At 45.8% G+C, this 22,283-nt stretch overlaps 1 protein-coding gene across 6 annotated transcripts in view; it reads right to left on the bottom strand.

The window, feature by feature from the left end:
* Nucleotides 1-22,283, bottom strand: part of LOC122740281 (voltage-dependent N-type calcium channel subunit alpha-1B-like) — a 225,947-nt gene that overhangs the window by 17,338 nt on the left and 186,326 nt on the right. For all 6 annotated transcript variants that reach the window (XM_043982276.1, XM_043982270.1, XM_043982274.1 and 3 more), the window contains 4 exons: nucleotides 18,127-18,223; nucleotides 6,759-6,867; nucleotides 4,187-4,294; nucleotides 91-188 (listed from right to left, as the gene is read on the bottom strand). In XM_043982276.1, coding sequence (XP_043838211.1) covers nucleotides 91-188; nucleotides 4,187-4,294; nucleotides 6,759-6,867; nucleotides 18,127-18,223 — 412 coding nt within the window. The remainder of the gene's footprint in view (nucleotides 1-90; nucleotides 189-4,186; nucleotides 4,295-6,758; nucleotides 6,868-18,126; nucleotides 18,224-22,283) is intronic.

The raw sequence follows: 22,283 nt of genomic DNA, 5'->3' as shown, positions 1-22,283 counted from the left end.
ACTTCTTTTTTAACTCCTCCCCCTCCTGATTCCCAGTATGTTCTCCAAGGACCACAGGCTCTCTATTCTTGGTATCTAGGATATGCCTACCGGAGGCTGGTGACCTTGGTCTCGGGTGTTTTTGTTCTGCTTGTAGAAGTCAAAAATCATCAGAGCTGCGTAGACTTTTCCCACAGTCATCTCATCAGCTGGAGGCAGAGATGGAGGAGAGGAGGGGAATTGGTAAGGTAGAAGGGGAGGAAGACAAATATATTGTGAGGATGACAAAAGAAAGAGCATGGAAACCACAGAGAGAGGAAGGATAGAGAAGAAAAAAGAAAAGCAAGAGAGAAACAAGGTTTACACCAACTTTCCTCCCCTCCCTCACCCACAGTTCCCACAAACACTAGACCCACAACGAGTCCATCCCCAAAGCGGCCCAACTTTTTACTCATCCAATGGTCTGCATCAGGTGAATATAGGACCAAGGTATCTATAGAACTCTTTTCACTTCTTCATTTCTGTCAGTGGCATCATTGTTTCCTTCAGTATTTGGGTCCCAAACTTCGGCATCATCTCTAATTCCCCTCTCTCCTTCCCTACCTTATAGCAAAGCACTAAATTCTTTAGACTCTCCATTTGAATTAACTCTCATATACATCCCATTCCTTAATCCATCCATCCATCCAACAAACATGAATTTACCTTAACAAAACCCTAACTTTGGTCCAGGCACTCATTACTTCATTCTTGGATTACTGCAATAGCCTTCTAGTGGAGCTCTCTGCCTCTAGTTCCTGGTCAAATACATTCAGCCTATGTCAGCAAAAGGACTTTTTTTCAACACATCTCTGCACCACCCCTCTACTGTATTAAGACTAAATTTCTCTTCATAATTTCCAAAGCTCTCTATCATCTGGCCTCCATCTTCTATATGCAACCTTATCTTCTATTCCCTAATACTAATATTCTGTTCCTCACTGTCTACCATACACATCAGAGTTATTGCTACTTTAGTGTCCTTAATAAATCTGTGCTCCAACCTGGAATGCCCTTCCCTAGGAAAATCCTTCCTTTCTTTCAAGACCTAGTTAAAGCTCCATTCCTAATAGCTTGGACTATTCCAACCCATACTGAACTCTCCCTTCATGATCTTCTGTACCACTAAAAGGTCACTCATTCATTCCTCATTAATTGGGGGGGGGCAGAGGAACCTACTAACTGCAACTCAACAAACATTTATTGAACATCTACTGTGGGAAGAATAAAAATGACTTTGAGGTTTGGGACATGGGAAATAGGATAGTGATACCATAGATAGAAATAGCAAACTCAGGAGGAGAAATAGGTTTAGGGAGAAAGCAAAAGCTAGGTTTGAGTTAAGCTGAGGTATTGCCAGGGCATTCATATGCATTAAGGGTACAAAGGCCTTATCCTTGGCTAGCTCTACTGTACTACACACTCAGGGACTGGACCTTGGGTTCTCTTACCCAGTTTTCTGATTCTTTAACCCCTCAATACATAGAATCATAGAATCTCAGACTTGGGTGTGGCCTCTGAGGTCACAAACCCAATCCACATGGGGATAGGAATCTTCTTTCCAATAGTCCTAACAAATGGCTATCTAGTGTCTACTGGAAGACGTTCAGAGATGAGAACTCCCTCTCTCCTGGGGCAGCCCATTCTACTTTTGGAGAGCTCTAATTGTTTTTCTGAAAAGGAGACAGTCTTCTCTCCCGAATTTCTACCCACTGTCCTTTGGGGCCAAGTAAGATAAGTCTAACCCTTTCTCCACATGACAGACCTTCAAAAACCTGAAGATAGGGATCATATCACCATGCCCAACCTCCCAACTACCTTATGTCATCTCTTCTCCAGGCTAAACTCCAAGTTATTTCAATGGATTTCATTTTCAAGATGGCTGTGGTATATAGCACATAGAGAGCTGGCTTTGAAGCCAGAAATATCTGGGTTTAAGTCCCATCTCTGATACATGCTGGCAGTGTAACTTTGGTCAAGTTACTTAAACCCTCAATGTTATAGGCAAGTCTCTAAATCTTTAAGTTGCAAAGCAGATTTTGGCTTGCAATGATAGGAGTTCCTTATACTAGTGAAATCACAGGTCCAGTTCCTATCCCTTCTTTTATGCCACCATCTTTCCACATGGGACAGTTTACTTTTAAGTACCTCTCTCTAAGCAACGGACAGTGAGTGCTAATCCTGCTCACAACCAAAGCTCAATCTGGGACGTCATCACCTCACATCTGGACTATACCAATAGATCCCTAGTTGTCTCAGACTTTGACCTCTCCTATATACACTATCAGCATTACCCTTGTAAAGCCCATCTTCATTCCAACACTCTCCTGCTTAAAACCTGTGTTGGATCCTTGTCATCTATTATATCAAGCCCAAGATCCTTAATGTTCAAAGCCCTACATATCTCAGTCTTCTTCCTATCACACCCTCATTTCTTCCTGGGACCCTCTATCATTAAAATGGAGATGTTCTCTCTACTAATTCACTTCTCCCCTTTGCTGTTGTTCAATCATTTCAGTCATGTCCAACTCTGTGACAGCATTTGAGATTTTTTTTTCAGTTTCCCAAGTTTTATTAAAATACTGTGATGACCACAGAGAGACACTAAGAAGATTATGTCAGGGCAGCTAGGTGGCGCAGTGGATAGAGCACCGGCCCTGGAGTCAGGAGTACCTGAGTTCAAATCTGGCCTCAGACACTTGACACTTGCTAGCTGCGTGACCCTGGGCAAGTCACTTAACCCCCATTGCCTCACAAATATATATATATATATATATATATATGAAGATAAATATCTCTGGGATTTTCTTGGCAAAGATATTGGAGGGGTTTGCCATGTCCATCTCCAGTTCAAACAGGGTTAAGTGACTTGCCCAGGATCACATAGCTAGCAAGTGTCTGAGGTGAGATTTGAACTCAAGGAGATGAGTCTTCCTGACTCCAGGTCTGGCATTCTATTCCCACTGTGCCACCTAAATATTTGTTGAATTAAATTCTAGTTATATAGAATATGTTTGTTGTTCTTCAGTCATGTCCAACTATTTTTGACCACATCTTGGGGTTTTCTTGGAAAAGATACTCGAGTGGTTTGTCATTTCTTTCTCCAGTTCATTTCACAGATAAGGAAACTGAGACAAACAGGGTTAAATGACTTGCCTTGGATCACACAACTAGTAAGTGTCTGAAGTCAGAGTTGAACTCAAGAATTTGAGTCTTTTTGACTTCAGGTCTAGCACATTATTCATTGTGCCACCTAGCTGCTTATCTTTTCTCCTTATCTTCCAAACTTACCTCTTCCAGGAAGCCATCCACAACTTAATCTAACTGACTTCTCCACTTAAATCTTTAGGACTCAGTTTGAATTATAGTATTTTACACTTATTCATATGCTCTTCTGAAAACAACGTTCTCTGTTTATCAGAACATGTATGTCTTCTGTTCTTCTAGCTTATGAGTTTCTCGAAAATAGAGACTGTTTCTTTCACAGAACTACAGTAGTTCAAAACTGAAAGGAACCTTAGAGGTCATCTGGTTTAAATTCTTTTCCAGTACAAGAATCCTTTTTACTATTTCACTAATACCCTAAGGCATGACCATCCTGCTTCTGCTGCTAGTGATACGGAGCTCACTACCCTTCAAGATGGTCCATTTCATCATTGGACAGCTCCAGTTGTTAAAAACTTCTTAGAATGTGAACACTTTCCCTCAAGGTTCCTTCACTTTCATATCACAAACCAAGATTTCCTTGTTTTCTGAATAGCTTCCTGTAATGAAGCCCAGAGTAGCAGTTTTCATCACTTTGTCTACCTTTTGAGAGGTGAGATTTACCTCCTCACAGTGACTAGTCCAAGACTGTGTACAGTATTAATAGGGGAGCAAGGCTATTGAGGGTGGAAAGAAGATCTGCACTCTGAAAGCAATACTAACTACACCTATGGGCCAGTAGGATGAGTAACATTTGTTCCGACCTTTACCACTGCCCCAGATCTAACTTCCCTTTGATTTCCCCAGAATTTACCATTTTCCCCAGTTTTCCTATCTATTTACTTCTTCCACTCCTCCTTACCTCTTCTCAGCCACTCCTTGGCAAGGACTCTTGAGGGGGGAGATAAAATGGTTGGAGTACCCCCACTCAACAACAATATTGTTCCTTGCCTTTCTTACTTACGTTTATGTGGTGGCACCAACAAGTCCAGTGTCTTCTGGGGCAGATTAGCCCAAACGGATGAAATCTCTTTCCTTAGTTCTGCATCACACTGATGCTGTTTCATCCCAGCTATGGATCCAAAGCAAGGAAAGGGAGAGGCAGAGAGGTTCCTTAAATTCACTCAAAAAGTGTTTACTGAACACCTACTAAATAAAAGGCACTCTACTATGTGCTATGGGAGACATTAAGAATCCCTATTAAAGTATGCTTTTCCTCTTCTTTATTTTTCTTATGTTGTACATGTGTGTGTTTTCTTTTGCAAGTGGTTAATATGGAAATGAGGTTTTCATGACTTCACTTACATGTATAATCAATATCATATTGCTATTCTCAAGGGGTCATGGAGGGGTGGGAAGGAGGGAGAGAATTTGGAATTGAAAATTTTTTTTTAAAAAATGAATGTTAATTTAAAAATATATAATTGGGAAATATTTAATGAAATTTTAAAAAATCTTTTTTTAAATCCCTGTGTTCAAGGAGCTCACAATCTAACTGGGGAGATAATTCAAAGGTAATCTTGACAAATGCCACCTTCAAAGAATGATATGCTAGGAGATTAGTGACCAATCACTTCCACTTGAGGTGATGCTAGAGAGCTTCAAGGAAAAGGTGCTATATGATCTGGGTCTTTAAGGATACCATAAATATGTGTTGCCTTGTGATGGATTGTATTTCAACAAGAAGCTATAGGAGAAAAGGTATTTCACATGAAGGAGAAGCATGAAGAATGAATGACACAGGAGGCAGGAATGCAGGAGGCTATATGAGGAATGTCATTGCAGTGCAGTTTGGCTGGAGGAGAGAGTACCACAATGGGAAGTAATATGAAATAAAGCTGGAAAGTTAAATTGGAGACAAACTGTGAAGTGCCTTGGGTATCAAAGCCAGGAAGATTAATCAGTCAGCCTGTAAAGCATGGTTAAAGTGGGGGAGAATTTGAATGTGGGAATACTGGTTTAGGAAACCATTGCAGTGTTGATAATGAGGCCCTCGAGTGGAGAGAAGGGGTTGGATTCAAACACAGAAAACGGATTCAGTGCTAGCCTCACAGTTCTCCACCTGCCAGGAAAACAGAGGGCTCCCTGGAGTGTAACAGAAAGGTTACTCATTTTAGAAAGACAGGACTGAAATCTGTTATCTTCCCTCATCTAGGCAGTGCATGTCAGTGAGACAAGGAGCTGTCCCTTTCCAGTCATGCTCATTCATTACTTGTCTCTCCCAGTGAACAGTCTCCCTCTTGGGAGAACATCCTACCCTTTTATGAGAACAGGGACACTGTAGGCATAGCATCCCCATTAGATGATCTCATCAAAAGACCAATGACTTTCCTTGGTCAGAACAAGGTAAAAGGGGAAGGGCCAGCTGCCACTTAGGAAATGGAAATATTGAGAAAAGACAGGCGGAGAGTAGGAAGAGAGGGGATGTCAGAGGCATTTCAAGTTGTACAGACTGTCACAGCCCAACCCTTCTCCAGGTTTCTTGGGCACTATCATGATCAAATGCTGAGTTGAAATTTAGCCCAAGTTCTCAATCTGGGCTTTGGAGATTCTAAGTGAATCTCTTTTATCCTTTCCTGCCTAGTGCTCCCAGGGAGGTGTCAGGGTTGCATTGCCTCAAGAAAAAGGACTACAGTGTCCCAAACCATTTCATCCTCCTCTACCTTCAGGCTACACTGATTTTCTCTGAACTTCTCTAGCCCTGAATTCAGTATGTCAGAAGCTAGCACTCTATCGCTCTCCTGAATCATTCTCTAGTTACTTCTTGTGAGTCTCGTGTCCCCAAATAGACTTGTAGTCCCTGAGCAGAAATTTGGCCTTTCCTTCCTGCCTCAAGCATAGTGAATAGCACAGGCCTGGCAGCATGATAAATTTAGAAATGTCAATGTTTGCTTCTGACCTAACCTGGTTTGATAACTAATGGAAGAACTGTGTGGCCATTTTCTTTTTGGAAGAGATGGGGCACAGTGATATTCCTGCAAATATCTTTAATCAAGCCATGCAGGAAGAAGGAAGCTCTTCCCCTGGTGCAGGGGACAGAAGTCCTAAGGCAAAGATTGAATAGTCTTCCTGTTCCTTCTACCTTGAATTCTTACCCATGCTTTAAAGCCCAACTCAAATGGCCACTTTGTCCAGAACCTCTTCCCTGATCCTTCCCTGTCAGTGATAGCCTCTCCCTCCCTCGAATCTCATTTTGGGCTCTCTTCTGCACTTCTCTTACACAATTAGAGAATACTGTTTGTTAGAGTTATTTCTGCATGCCATAGTCCCATTAGACTGCAAGAGGTATGATGGCAAGAACTTGGTATTATCCAAACTTTGTTTATCTCACGGGCTTACATGTAGTACTTGGCTTACAGTACTCTTCCTGAAGAATAAAGTGAATTTCAGTTTTTGTCAGAGACTCAAGGCTCAGAGCATAGCTCAGGCCTCTTCCCAGGCTGTGCTTGAGCAAGAATGGGGGTAGATATCATGGAGCTCCTGCCCAGCTCCTGATTTCAGCCCCGCTCAGGGTATCAGCCCTTTTACCCCCTCACCTGGTGCAAGTTTGATGTCCAGAGCCGTCCGGATGAGGGCCATCAAGGTGGAAGTGAAGTGCACTGTCATGTCCTCATTGGAAATGGGCATGTTCATTCGCACCAGGCGCTGAGGAGAGACCCAAGGGTGGGTCAGGATAAGAGCCCGGTCTGCCAGCCACCCTCGTCTGAACCTCCCCCTCCCGACTGCTGTCTGGAGGGCTTAGGGAAGGTTAAGCTTTGGTGCGCTTGTGGCCTGCTCTCCTCTCCAGGAGGGTATGATATGGGCTGAACTAAGTAGAAAGGGGAGGTTTGCCAGCATTCATAATCCCCCTCACAGCAGAAACCAAAGGGCCAAACCGGGGTCAGTCTCCTTAGACTTGTTCTCATCAAAGAGCAAGAGGCTAACATCAAAGGAGACCCAGCAGACCAAGTCTCTACTGCCTCAGTTGGACCTTCCATCCCTCATGCTCTATCCTGGCTGGGCTTCTGTCCTTCAGCAAAGGTCTGCCTTAGGCATCAGGCACCCACGTTCTATTCTGCCTCCTTTGCATAGGAGAGGGAAAGACTAGTAGTTCTGCTGCTAGTTCTGAAACAGCCACTTTGCAATGAGCCTGAACCCTCAGGTTGGGCAGAATGTCCTTGCCCTGTCTGGGTGCTGGGAAAGGAAGGGAAGCCAGACACATATCTCCCTCCTTGAAATTTCTGTGTGCCTAGCCTTGGGCTGGCAGAGCTTGCCCCTCATCCCTTACAATCTTCTGGGTGTCCATCTCCCTCCCTGGCTATATAGGTAGTTATTGTCTATCCTGGCTCATTTCTCCACAAGCAGAAGAAATGGGATTTCCAAGGCAGTTCACCCAGGAAGGTAAAAGGTCTTAAGCCTCAGTTTGTACCAGTGACTCCTAGTTTGTCCTTTACAACTATGAGACTGAGTACTCAGTCCTTCTAGCTACCTATCCATGGCCCCTGGCAGTCCTTCTCCACAGAAGCCACTAGTCTATCAAATGTGGAGATCCCACAACTGGATTTCAAGGCCCCTTAGCTTCCCTTCCAAAGCATATGGGAGCTGTTAGTGCTACCCCTGTGCCCAAGAGAGTCTTCCCAGAATAGTGTCTTCTTGCTCCTGGAGCTAGACTGCTGCCTCCAATGCTAAAAGTTCCCAACTTGTCTGTCAGACCCCCCAGTCATGACTCATTCCTTTGGTCCTCAGGCTTCAGAAAGGTGTGTCCTGGATAGAAAAGATAACAGACTACCCTTTGCAGGGAGACCAAGGGAGGTTGCTCAGGCCACGGGAGCTTTGCCTTAGGCCAGGTTTCCCCATCACTTCAGGAAGAATCACGGATTCTTGGGACTGGAAGGGGTGTCAGGGTTCTTCTAGTCCAACAGGAAGCAGGGATCTTTCCTCTAACATTCCTAACAAGCTTCTGGGTAGGACCTCTGCTCACAGGCAAGTGGCTGCCTTTGGGGGTCAGCCCATGCCACTTAGAGACAGCTCTAATTGTTTGAAAGCTTCTCTTTGTAGCAAATGGAAATGGGCTTTTTTTGCAACTCCCATCCACTGTTGTAAATTCTGTCCCATAAGGCCAACTAAGCAGATCTCATCTAATCCCTCTTACAAAAGCTTCCAAACAATGAAAACCTTTCCAGCACTTAAAGGCAAATATGGTGACCTCTAGAAGCAACTGTTCTCCAGGATAAATATTCTTAGTTCTTTCATCTGATCTTTGTAAAATATGGCTTCTTGTCCCTTCATCATCCTGGTGACCTTCTCTAGCTTGTCACTGTCTTTTCCAAAAGGAGGTTTAAAACCTTGTTAGGGTTTTAAAATGTCCTGTTTGGGAGTCAAGAGTGGCACAGTGGAAAGAATGAGCTCTGGATTTCAGTCAAAAGACTTGAGTTCAAATCCTGATGCTGACACTTAATTCCCTTTGTAACCTTGGGCAAGTCACTTCTCTTTTCAAAATCTCAGTTTCAGGGGCAGCGAGGTGGCACAGTGGATAAAGCACCAGCCCTGGATTCAGGAGGACCTGAGTTCATATCTGGCCTCAGACACCTGACACTTACTAGCTGTGTGACCCTGGGCAAGTCACTTAACCCTCATTGCCCCATCCCCCCAAAATCTCAGTTTCTCCATCTGAGAAATGAAAGAATCTGATTTGATGGCCTTTCAGGTCACTCTCAGCTCTTTTTCTATGGTCCTTTGATTTCTCTAGGGTTTGGACAATCAAGTGGGGAGTTTGAAGAGTGGCATGGGGTCAGGAGGGAGGCAGCCAGTCCTGCTCTGGACATCCCAATTCCAGAGGGCAGTTGGTAGCCTCAGGGATTCTGTTATCTGCATATGAAAAGGGAAAGGCTCTGGGAGGGTTGCCTTGTGTCCCAGTACAGGTAAATAACAATAAATAACAGAGAACTGCAGAATTTCAAAGCTGGGAGGGATGTTCCAAACTATCTAATTCATATCCTCTCATTTTATAGATGAGGAAACAAGTCCAGAAATGTTAGGTTGAAGGTAAGTTAGAGCTGGAACTAGAACCTGGGCTCCCTAACTTCACCTGTGGTTCTATGTGGAGGAAGGAAGAAGGGAGGGAGAGACCCCCTTTGACAGCAGTTTTTGGGAAGATATTCATTGTTCTTTCCAGGTCCCAGGAGAAGCTACTAAAGCTTAGCCATCCGAGCTTCCATAATGTACTCCTGAAGGAGCCTGGGTCAGGTAGCTTGCTCATTGCCTAAATTTGCTGCATACTTTACGTGTGCTGGGGGAGGGGTGGTGTTGAGAAGCATATTTGCTTGATTCCAACAGAGCCTCATGTCTTTTCCCCACATTTTAGCTGTATCTAGCATTCTGAGCTTTGAGCTTTAGAATAGAAAACTAGTTCATGGACAAAAGGAAGTTTGGGGCTTCTGGGAGAATAGGACCTGCTCCTCCCCAGTCCAAATCTAGAAAAAGCTCTACTCAATGAACTGGTCATGCTGGGATCCCAGACCACAAGAGCCCAAAGATCAGAATATGAGAAAGTCACAAAACAGAAAGGAGACCTATGTTCTGAGACTGCCATTCCTATGCTAGGCAGGAGCCTGATAGCCTTTAAAGCAGGAGTGTGAACTGACCCTGGGGTCAATGGTAATCAGTAAGGAAACTTTAACTAAACAAGGATTTGACCCCTTGGCCAGGATTTATCCAGCCAGGTCACCTGTAGGTCCCTTATTCTTGGGGAAAAGCAGCTGCTTCAGGAACCAGTGGAGGCAGCCAATATGGTGAACTGAGCCTGAGGTAGCCTGTTCTCTGTTTCCATAAGGAGCCCCCTCCCCAACCCAGAGATAAATGAAAATTCATGCTCATCACCAGGAAGTAAGTCTTTTCAAGAGGCTAATGAGTCCTACAAACCTGAGAAGTTAGGTCACTAGCCCAGCTCTGTTGGTTGGGCCAGCATTTGCAGGGCAATGGGTAGGCCACTTAGGAACCTTGTCCATTGGCCTCCAAACAGCTAATCTGGATAATCCCCTTGGCTGTTCCCTGGTGATGATCTGAAATGAAACCCAGAGCTAGGCCAAAGTGATGACTCTTAGCCTCTTTCCAGTTTCCTTCATGACTGTTGTTCCCACAGCAGAATTTCTTTAAGGACTTGCCATTTTGGAAAACAAGACTTCAAAATAGCAGTTTTCACTATTCAGGGTGGGGAGAGCTGAGCGGAAGGAAAAGAAAACAAATAGAAAGGGAGCCACTGTTCAGTTTAACCCCAAGCTCTGTTGCATTCTCTCTGCCATTTTTGCCACTGCCCTTCTCCTAACCCACAGTCCCTACCTTACCCCATCCCATTTAGTGTTCAAAGGAAGGATTCTTTTCAGCAAAGACATGCTTGGGGAAAACCATAGAGATATCTGGCCCCATGATAACTCATTTCATTCATGATCTAGGGCCAGTCTAAGAAAAGGCAGCAAGCAGACACATCTACAGGGCACTGCCCTAACCCAATCTCTTACCTCTGCTGGGTCAGGGAGCAGGTGCCAGAGCTGGCTGCCCCTTCGCCTGAAGGGCTAGGAAAACAATCTCCTCTGTCCCAGGTAGTTAGACCCAATATGAAATGCTGGCAAAGTCCCAATTTAGTGTGTTCAATAACGGGTCCCTCAGGCAACAGGCCCTGGCCTCTCAGCGCACAAAAGGTTAGAACACATACAGTCAATATTCAGTGCAATCCAATGGTTAACTTACTGCAGGAGGTTGAAGGAGTCCCACTTCAGTGAGAGAGAGAAGGTTAAGGATGGAAAGAGACAGAAGATGCATGGGCGTGAAGAATAAGCAGATGAGTCCTAACTTCTGGCAGGAGAGCTCCATCCTAGGGTGGGCCAGAAGCTGATATGGCAGGCCTTGGCCTTGCCCTCGGAATATGGCCTTAGGAGCTGCATGAGATAGTCTCCTTTGGTCTCTATTCTGCTTCTCCGACATTTCCCAGTCTCTCCAGGAGCCTCTAAAGAAGCCAATAGCAGCTTGCCTACCTGAAAAAGCCTTGAGATGCTAGCCTACCTAACTGTGCCCAGCTGGAGGGTTTATGGCTGGCTTAAATTAAGCCTGTCAATGTCCATGAACATGGACATTAGATGAACTTCTTCTGCCACTCACTCCCTTTCCTACAACCATATCTACCTTCTTGCCAATTAATAGGGACCAGAGAAACACCCAGCTTCTTCCTTTCCCAAGGCTCTTGGCACCTAGCTCTAGTGTCAGTCTTTGTCTCCAGCTCAGGAGTCATGCTGCCATCCAGGAATAATAATCTCTGGACTAGGGAGGGGTTGGCACTCCCAAAGCTACAAGGGAAATAGGGCTCTCTTCCCACTCTCGATCCTAGCCTTTAGGTTTCTGCATCCACAGCCTTCAGTACCTGACCAAGCCCTGAAGCCTGTTCCCACAAAACCCCCAGGTGAGATACAGGCTGAGAAAGACTCTCTGGAGTGTGCCATTGTAGCTGCTATCATTGACCGCCTCCAGTGCAGGTAAAGCAGGCTCACAAGCTTACCTGAGAGTCTTCTCCCACCCCACCCCCACCTCCACTGCCCTCATTTGCACAAACACAGGGACCTACTTTTGGTCAGAAAGAGAGGGGAGGATGGAAGTCATTCCTCTCCTCTGGTGGTTGTTGTAGGAAAGAAGAGGCTGAGGAACCAGAGTGTGTGGTGTCAGAACATGGGTGTGATCTGCTCATTCATTGGGCAAAGTTGGAATCAGCAATTCCAGGGCTCCATTATCACCTGGACATGGTCACCCAATAAAATTCTGATTGAAATAATAAATGACCATTCATGAGGCTCTACCCCTTTATGAGAATGTGACAATCCTGTAAATAGCTAGACTAGCTCTTGAAAGCCAGAGCTCATCCTTCCAGGGACCCTGAGACCAAAGCCCAGAACCACCAACCCCCATTGATGACCATCACTTAGCATATACCCCACTCTCTTTGGCCTTCTTCAAACTGTGCTGAAGAGGCTTTTTCCCAATTCAGTATCTGGCTACAGACCATATGAGCCTGAGATGAGGAAAGAAAAGGAGGAGGCTTTTTTGGTCCTTATTTTTCTATCCTGCCCTCTCCCTGCCTCAGATATTTCCCTGAATTTTGTGGTCTGGCAGACTCCTCACTCCTTATTTCCTGACACATAGTAAATGCTTAATAAATGCTCTGTGTCTTTCTTCCTGTCTGTCTCTCTCAGCCAGACTACCCAAAGGTCTTTGGCCCAGGCCAATAGGCAAGAGGGAGGTAGACCTGGATTCTACTTCTAGATCAGCCAGAAATGGACTCTAGTCAGAGATCAGTCCCACACAGTGACTCTCTCTTCCTTTTCTCCTTAATGACCCTTCCAGAGAAATGAATAAGGAGTAACTGACAGATCATTGGATGAATGGATGGGAATTAGAGCTCAATTTCTCACTCTAGCCCATTAAGCCAAAGCCTTAAAGCCTGGGGTCTGAATCATTTCCCTCATCTTGCCTCTCAGAACAGCTGGTTTTCTTCAATACTCTGCTCAAATACCACTTTCAACAGGAAACCTCTCCTGATTCCCCCAGTTGCTAGTGCCCCTGCCCCAGTTCCTATGTATTATGTATAGATTTCTATATGTACATGTGAGCTCTTATTAGACTGCAAGCTACTTGAGGGCAAGGACTTTCATGTTGTCTTTATATCCCTACACCAAGCACAGTATCCAGTACACAATAAGCACTTAATAAATGCTTGTTGATTGATGGTGGCTAATAGAACGGGAACTTGAAGACAGAAGATAGTTATTAAAGGGTTCCCAGGGAAAAGCCCTTGGTTGAGAATTATACTTGCCATAGTTGTCAGTGCTAGAAGGGGCTTTAGAGTTCATCTAGTTCAACCCCCTCTTTTTTATAGAGGGGGAAATTGGGGCTCAGAGACAAGAAACTTAGATCATGCAACTACTGCAGAACAGACTTGGTACTAGAACCCCAAGCTAGCATTATTTATTCTGTCTCTTCTCCAGAAGTCACTGAAGTGAACCTTCCAGGAAACCCCTGAGCCTAAGTATTGGACACTGATTTCCTGTTCTAGAGACTGTCTCAAGTGTGGGGAATAGAGGTTTGGCCTGATGCCCCTACTGACAGTGAATGCCTTAGCTTCTGTCACCTACAGCACTGACTTCCAGGAGTCAAGCAAGAGTAGATTCCTCCCCTTTAGAATCATAGGCCTGAGTGGCCTCCTGTCTCTGGGACAGGAAAGTAGCAAACCTCTAGAAGAAAACAGGCACCTCCAGGGCTTCATATGGAGTCTTTACCCATTTTGAAGAGGAAAGTGGGGGAAAGCACAATAATTGCTACCTTGGAGAATTTGTGGGTGACCTGGCATTTGGGGTAAGGAAGTCTCTGCAGTAGCCGCAAATCAGTAGGCAAGGGTAGACTAAGAAGGAGCAAACAGAGCCCTTACAGAAGTCCTGACCTACCCTTCTCCAATGTCCAGCATCTAGGACTATCAGCAAAGTATGAGACTACCTTATCTCGCTGTCTCTGTCTCTTTCTCTCTCTGTCTCTCTTTATACAAAGTACAATTATAAGTAATTTTTTTGGAGAGGAGAGGCACTCCAAACTGGGGGAATTAGGAAAGGCCTTGGGTAGGTGGTGCCTGAGCTGAGTTTTCAAGGAAACTTGGGATTCTAAGTGGGGTATTGTGAGGAAGGAGTGCATTCTGAGTGTGGGAGACAGCTTTGTGCAAAAGTATTGAGATGAGGAGGCAGAGGTAGCAGAGGTTAAGTGACATGCCCAGGGTCACACAGCTAGTAAATATCTAAGACCAGTTGTGAACTCAAATCTTCCTGACCCCAGGTCCAGAACTCTATCTACTGCACAGCCTAGAAACATGCAAGGGAATAATGTAAAACAAGGCTATAAAGATCATGCTTTTTTTTTTTTTTTTGGCAGGGCAATGGGGGTTAAGTGACAGCTAGTAAATGTCAAGTGTCTGAGGCTGGATCTGAACTCAGGTCCTCCTGAATCCAGGGCCAGTGCTTTATCCACTGTGCCACCTAGCTGCTCAAAGATCATGCTTTTTTTAATGGGTGAAAGTAATGGGCTGAATACACCAAATAAAAGGATGAGATCCAACTAGAATCCATAAGAACATGTTACAGTACAGAGAGACAGCCCTGGACCGGAAGTCAGAAGATCAGTGTTCTAGTCTTAGCTCTACTACTACCAACTTACAGTGTGACCTTGGGCAAGTTCCTATAGCTCTGGGCCTCAGTTTCCTCCTCCATAAAATTTAGGAGTTATATTAGATGAACACTATGGTCTTTTTCAACTCCAACATTCTATAATCCTATAATCAGGACTATAGCTAGCTTCTCTTCTGGTTGTTAAGCTTTTCCCCACTAGTCCAAAGTGCTTTCCAAACACTTTGGTTAAAAACATTATGGAAGCTTTTAAAGGAATTTTAAATAACCCAACTAGCAAAGAATAAAGGGCATTGTCACTTGAAGAGTACACTAATCATTAAAATAACTAGTCATCTATAAAAAATGTTTTCCACAAAAGAATATTATTCAGACAAAGTATATTTATATCAACATTGTTTGCTGTCATAAATTCTAGTTAATTCATCTGCCATGATGATCTGCATATTGCATGGGCAGGCAGCCTCTGAAACAGCAATGCTGGAAGCCAAGAATTTTGTGACTTTCCATTCCACCCTCTTTGGAAAATACCAGTGTGATCCTCCTTAACAGGATGACTGCTGGAGAAAAGCTTCCCATTTCACTATCTTCTCAGAAACAGGCTCAGTTCCTACACCTGCTGAGCAGGCCTCCTCACTGAGCCTGGCCCCTCTCTAGTTCCTGAAAAAACAGCCTTGCAAACAGCTCATCCCTCACTTGGCCCAGGCTCATGAAGGCATGCCTGGTGTACAGAAAAGGCTTCTGATTTCAGGGACATTCAGCAATGAGTCTCTTGAGGTGGGGCTGTGGTGAGACCACAGGAAGGGAAAGGCTGATCAAGGTTACAATTTGTTTGCGAGGCTGTTGTGGTACATGGTTTGCCAAAAACCTTCGCTTCTCTTCCACATTTTCGCCACCTTTCCATGACTCTCTGCAGCATCCTCTGCTGGTCTCCCCAGTTTATATGGATGGAGCTCTCCTGCTTCTGAATGAGGTTAAAGACACTCACATGCAGGCATTACAAGACAAGCATCAGTATACATGCACGCCAACTCTGCCGCAGGGCCTGGTTCTGACTAGCTGAGGAGAGAGGAAAGTAAAAAGCATCAGCCTCCTGGAGGGAGGCTAGTGTAGTATGAGAACCACCACACGAGCTGCACTGAGACAGTCACCAGAGACACAGGGATCCAAACACAAAGACACACAGGGAGTTCCAGGACAGAGGCGTAGTACAGGGGGACAACACAGGCTGGCAGAGGGAGAAGAGAATCATTGAAAGTGGAAGAAGGTAGGAGGACCAAAGCCTTGGCCAGGAGGTGAGAGAGGACAGACAAGAGGTAGAGCCTAGACCCTAACTTGGTTCTCCAGTCCAGAGGAGCCTTGGAGCTCAGTTCCAGGACTGGGGGCAGGGAGTCCTGTTACAGATTCACTTGGGTTTCAGAATAGGAGGATGAGAGGGGGATGGGAAGACATGAGCACCATACCTGGCATCCATCAGAAAGTACAGGCTTGAGAGAAACTGGGACTAAGGTGAAGCAATTGTCAGCCCAAGGGACAGAGGCTGACAGGGTGAGGGTCGCAAGTATTCTGCCATGTCTGCTCATTCATCCATCTAAGCAAGGATAACTGCAGGGCTGAGCCCTGGATTGGGGTTCACTCTGGACAAGTCAGGTGGAATGGGCACTAGGAGCTTGCTGGGAATGGGTGACAAACACTCCCTGGTTTGCACCCAACATCAAACTCAAACTGGACTCTATTGCCTGTACTTTGTGTGTTTGATGGTGAGAATGGTCTTCCTGCTTGGGCTTTGGGCCTCATCTCTAAATTGAGGGGCCAAAATCACCTGGAGGAAAAGGGAGCTTCTGGACACTAGACTCCCCCATCACCCTTGGGTGGGGAAGTGCTCCGGGCACAAACAGGATAGAGGACAGACTCATCCTGCAGGGACCGTTCTCATTTGCTGGAAGAAAGAACCCAAACCCTTGCAAGGCACAGCTGTCTTCACTCTTTGAAAGGTGTGCTCAAGGACAGATAGAGCCCCAAGGTTCAGCCCTGCCTTCCAGAGGAAAGGAAGGAAGGAAACAAGTACTTGTTAAACACTATACAAATATTATTAATTTAGCTCTCTCAATAGCCCTGGGAGGCCTCACTTTATAGCTGAGATAACTGAGGCAGAGGTTAGGTGACTTGTACAGTCACACAGCTAGTGTCTAAGGCTGGATTTGAACACAGATATTCCAGACTCCAGGACCAGAACTCTATTCACAGTACAACCTAGCTGCCAAAGATAGCTATGCCTTGCAAGGGTGATCAAGGAATGACAACTTTTCTTTTACGGCCCTGATGAGCCCTCTTACCTATCCTCAGCTGCTTCAATCAGCTTGTTTTTTGTTTTTTCTTTGATTTTTCAGTAGCAGGAAGGTAAAAGCAAAGACCTCAAAAGAAAGTCTGGGATGGTCTGCATGGTGGGGCTAGAGTCAGGGCCTCTACATGTAACAGGGTTGGGGATGTGCTGTGGTAGTGGGCAGGACAGAGGACACATAAACCTGTCCCACAGAAGTCAAGCCTCTAATTCCCTACAAGAAAAAACCCAGACAGTAGCAAGACTATCTATGCAGGTGTCTTCAGACACGAACCTTCTTGTTCTTTAGCTGAGCCCTGGATTGTACTTCTATGGCCCAGGAATGAAGAGTGTAGGCTTTCTAGAAAAACACTACTCTAAGTCAGAGTCAAGTGGTTAGTCTCATTTAGAAACTCCAGGGGCCAGGAAGGAAGTGTGCACCCCACTGACAGGTCTAGACCCACAGACAGCCTTGCCTAAGAAATTTGCAAGGTCACTTGCTATATTCTTATCTGCTATTGATCTGGAAAGTCAAAGGAGAATCTAAAGGGTTTGTGGGTTCACAGGAGCCTAATATAGGGGCTGAGAGTGGGGTGACTTAAGGGTCTGATATAGTGGCTTGTAGAAATGTAGGGTTTGGTATAAGTACACAGAAAATACCCAGGATAAGTGTGCATGTACACACTTATTGGCACAGAGGTGCAGAGCTTTGTGCAGATTTGGCTTTGGCCATTTGGGAGAAGAAAGGGGGTTGGAAGACAGGGGGCAGGGGGTTGGGGAATGAAAGCCGATGACCCCCAACATTTGGGGGCCACCTGCAGGTAAGTCTCCAACCCTGCTGCCTCCACCACTCCGATGATATAGCAGAAATGGCAGTCTCCCCCAGGGACCTTATTAGGGACTTCATTTTTTAAATTGTAGATTGTAGACCCATAGGAATTGAAATATCACTCTTGTGCCCAGCAAAGGAGTCAAAGAGAGGTAGGGGAGGAAATGATAGCATCTCCATTCCCTTCTCTAGCCACTTAGGCTCAGTTATAGCCTTTAGTAGGCTAACCTTCCAGACAAGAGGGTGATACTCCTCCTTGGGACAAGGGTGTGTGCTAAGGGTTTCTCCCAAGTAGACTGGGAAGAAAGCAGAAAGAGACAGAAAGAGACAATGATAGAGCTGGGTGCCAATACAGCCAAAGAGACAGACAGATGGACACACCACAGATCCCCAGATGGGTCAGGAAATGCCCCCAGCCTCAGGGACTGACTGGTCACTGGAGATGGTGGTGGCCCAGGAAGTGCACCCTGTGTATGTGCAGCTGCCCCCATCCTAACCCCGGCACAAGAAGCTTCCCAAGGAGGGAGTGGGGAAGTGGAGGGGGAGAGGAGGGAGAAGAGGTCTACCTTATAGGCAACTCGAGCAGGGCATTTCTTTCCCAGGCCGAGGGGTGGGGACATGTGTTTCAGCATCTCAAACATGTCACTGTAACTGATGCGCCCACTGGGAACCAATCAGAAAGAGGCAGAGGCACCGCAGGGAGGGGACATCAGCGGCAGGAGGGCAGCACAGAGGTTAGGAAGGGAGGGAAGGGACGGGGGAGGGGAGGAAGGGGAGGAAGCAGACAAGAAAACAGATCCAGTTAATCAAATTTTTCCATTAAAAACATAAAAAAATTAAAAGTAGGTAAAATGAGGGATTTCTCTGCTTTATTTTTTCATCCCCATTCTCACTGCCCTCCACCCCCCCAGCCCTGACCCCTATTCTCCTGGTCTGCAGAGAGATCCCTAGGTCGAAGTTAAACCTTGATGCTCTAAATCCCTGCAGCAGTGGACGGGATGATTGATGTCTAAGGTAATGGACATGGAAAGGGATGACGGAGGGGTGGGCTAGGTTGGCTTTTTAATTTTATTTTCTTATTTTGATTTAAAAAAAAATAATTTAAAAATGCCAAATCCAAAAACCTTTGTATTCACCATGCCAGGGAGAGCTGGTAGACAGAGTTATGGGACAGACAAAGCTCTGACTCATAGAATCATAGCCAATACTTCCTTTTCTTTTGTGGTCAAGATTTCCTTCCAATTTAGGTTAAAAGCTAAAAAAAGAAAAAAAAAGGAGAAAGGGGAAAAAAGAAGAAAAATCCTTCTGTAAAACACAAATGAAATGGGAAAATGGAATCACTTTGGAATGTAAATTCAAAGGGAGAGCCCTGTTTCCAAGGCCAAATTCAAAAGTAGCCTCTCTGGGACCAGCGACCTTGTGGACCTTGGAAACAGAGGGAACACTAGTCCTATGGTAGTCTTGGCACCCAAGAGGAGGGGGACAGGGACCCTGTTCTGGGGTTGAGAGGGTGCCTCAGAAGGTGTCCAGGGGAGCCTGGCCCAGGGAGCAGACTTGTGCTCACTCATAATCCCCCTCCTATAAGATTATAAGATGATGGGCTTGCTCTATGCCAGGGCTGACGGGGGTCTTGAAGAGCTGGATGTGAGCACAGAGCTAGCTCTGTTATGGCAGGCCAAGGAGGAGAAAAGCCAATGAGACACCAGAACTCGACCACTTCTTGTCTTCTTGCCATTTGGGGGGCCAGTAGAGCTTAGCTGACATCCAATCTGCTTCTGAGTGGCCCATGTTGAGCATTAGTTTTAGTGGTTCTGGGCCATGGAACCCTGGGTTTCTTTGGACACAAGAAACAGCTACAGTGGCTTCAAAGACCCAGCATTTGCAGAGGGGCCTTTCTACCTTCCTTATGCACCAGCCAAGCCTTCACTGCTCTGGGAGGCAGGGTGGCCACACCATGTTACACACAGCTTTTTGACTTTTATAAATCTTCCAACTCTGATCATGCTCTTGGCACCTGCCCCCTCCTCCTCCAGGGGCAAGAAGAGGCACTACCTGTAGTGAAGATTTGCAGAGGACTGCCTGAACCTCTGTGAGTGGGGGAGAATAGGGAAGTGGATGGGGATCTTATGTTGGTCCTCAGCCTCAAATAGTGCACCAACCCATCTCCAGAGAGTCCAGAGGGGATATTGTGCTATTAGGACCACAACAAATCCCTTGGCTTTTGTTCTGTGCTTTGATTCATCTCCAGGTGATGGGCAGTGTTCCCAGGTCAATATTCTAAACTGGCCACCTCTATTTTTCCATCTTTGGCTTTTTCAGGAACAAGAGTATACCTAACCAAGGAGGTCAAGGAGGAGACTGAATCTTTCAATGAACCAAGGAGGGAAGGTCACTGGGCCAGTCTGGCTCTCTCTGTCCTGGTCTAGTCCCTTGTAAAACTTCCAGTGTTATATGAAGTAGGCTATTCCTCAGCTGCAGAAACCTCAAGGATGTGTGTGTGTGTTTGTGTGTGTGTGTGTGTGTGTGTGTGTGTGTGTGTGTGTGTTTTGGGGAGGGGATGGAGGAAAGCAGAAAAATTAATTTCTTCTCCTGGGATCCCCAGTGATCCAGAGAATCAAAGTTCTGTCCTCCTCCACCAGGCTTCTTCCTACAGCAGCCTCTCCCTCTACACCCTCAAGCAACTTTCCGGTGCACTGTCTCATAAGGCTGCCTGTCTCCAGCCAGCTGGGAGTGGGGAAATTAGATGGGGGAAAACAAAGCGTCCAGGAGGTTAGATTGCAGAGGGTGAGTGGCAGGACAGGAAGGAGAGGAAAGAAAAAGGGAGGTGTCAGTCATTCCTGTCTCAGGCATGGGGTCAGACACATCATGGTTACTTTGTCTACTGTTGGCATTTCGGGTAGGAAAGAAATTATGCTGGATGGATTCTCTGAAGTTGCAAACCTTGTAGGCCAACCTACGAGGGCAGTTCTTTCCTAAGCCAACGGGTGGCGCAATACAACGCAACAAACTGTACATATCCTTATAATGAATCCGGCAACTAGAAAGGAAACGTCACATGTTACAACAACAAAGTCATGATGACCCGCCCTTCCCCTCTTCCCCCCTCCCCCATGAGAAGATGTGCACCTTGTGAGGCTGCTGGGGAGGGTGGGGGACCAGGAAGGCAGCTCCCCAACCTTGGGGCCGCTGGGGGTGCGTGTGGGGAAGACACGTCACCTCTCCTGGACTCAGGGTAGGGAGAGGACAGCCAGGCTGCAGGAGTGCGTGACCCCAACCACAAGCATTTCCAGCATCATGTATCAAGGACCAAGAGTTAGACGGGGGCAGAGGTTCATGGGAAGATTTTTTTTTACTGTTCTCTCTAGGTGAATGTCACCATGAAACCTCAGTTTGGTAGATGAAGGAGGAAAGGCACAGAAAGGAGTAAAATTTTTCTGTCTCTGGAGAAACTTCATCTCTCATTCCTCCCATGCTGTACTTGTGCTTCTGCAGTCTCTTCTTCTCACTGCGCCCCGCCCCCCCCCACCACATAAGGACATTGCCCCCTAAGGCCACTTTGAAAGTTCTAACCTTCCCCCCCCCCAAAAAAAAAGTTTCTTGTTTTGCAGTTTCCTCAAAAGAACAAGGGGAAGAAAAATCAAGAGTTCAGACCTATGAAAGGAAGGTGCCTGTGTCCATGGTCCTGAAAATTGGGAGAGCTCTGCCTCTCCTTCAGGCAGGAGACCTTCCCATTCCCAGGTCTGGCCAGTATCCATCAGACAAGGGAGGGTCACTGTAGTAGCCTTACATGTTCACCATGGTAGAGGTAACCCCAGGTATCCCCAACCTCCTTTAATAGCCCATTAGGATTCATCATCAAGGAAATGACCTTAGCCATTCATGAAGCTTCCTATGCTTTTCACTTGTACTACACCTGTTTGAGTAATGAGCTCTCTTTCTTTTATGTCCAGTAGCATTTTCTTCTTATTGTTCCTACAATAACTTTCTTCTTCTGTCAAGGGAATGTCCAAACTCTAGTACCTGGGATTTGGGGAATAAGTCTCTGTTCAGCCTCCCCTCTCCCCAGAATTTGGTAGCCTCTAATCTCAGTCTTTGTTATTCTGGACTCACATAGCTGATCTGTTTAGTTGGTCAGGTCAAGCTCTCATTTATATATCTCCTGAAATTAATGACTGGACCTTTCATTACTAGAAGGGAGTCACCTGGCAGTGACTGAAAGAAGGCCCAATTCCCATAGTTGTTGCTTTAGCCAGGAGCATAATCCCTGGGTGTCCTCACCTTGGCTGATTTGTGGCTGACTGCATCTTACTCTCAGTAAGCACTGGAGCTTTTTCTTTCTTCCCTTTCCTCTCTCTGACATGAGATTGCCCTTTAATCCAAGTTTCAGAAAATCATCATAGTGGGGTCTCTGTTTTCCCATAACAAGGTATCCCCCTGGAGAAACAGACCAAATAATTGCGAGAACTGCCTGGACAATTCAGGACAAAAAGTCCCTGCTCCCAGAACTCTCTAGAGACCTACAGCACTTTGCCTAGGAAGCCTAAAGAGGCAGCATGGGATAGGGCTTATAGTGCTGAGCATGAAGTTAGGAAGATCTGGGTGGGAAGATCACACCCTCTGATATTTAATAGTTTTGTGACCACAGAAAAGTTACTTAACAACTCCCGGCCTCTGTTTCCCTATCTATAAAATGGGGATAACAATACTTGAAGTACTTACCTCA

The sequence above is a fragment of the Dromiciops gliroides genome, chromosome 2 (genome assembly GCF_019393635.1).
Source record: "Dromiciops gliroides isolate mDroGli1 chromosome 2, mDroGli1.pri, whole genome shotgun sequence".
In the NCBI taxonomy this organism is placed as follows: Eukaryota; Metazoa; Chordata; class Mammalia; order Microbiotheria; family Microbiotheriidae; genus Dromiciops; species Dromiciops gliroides.
Note: the sequence above shows the minus strand (reverse complement) of the source record. Positions and strands in the feature narration are given on the sequence as shown.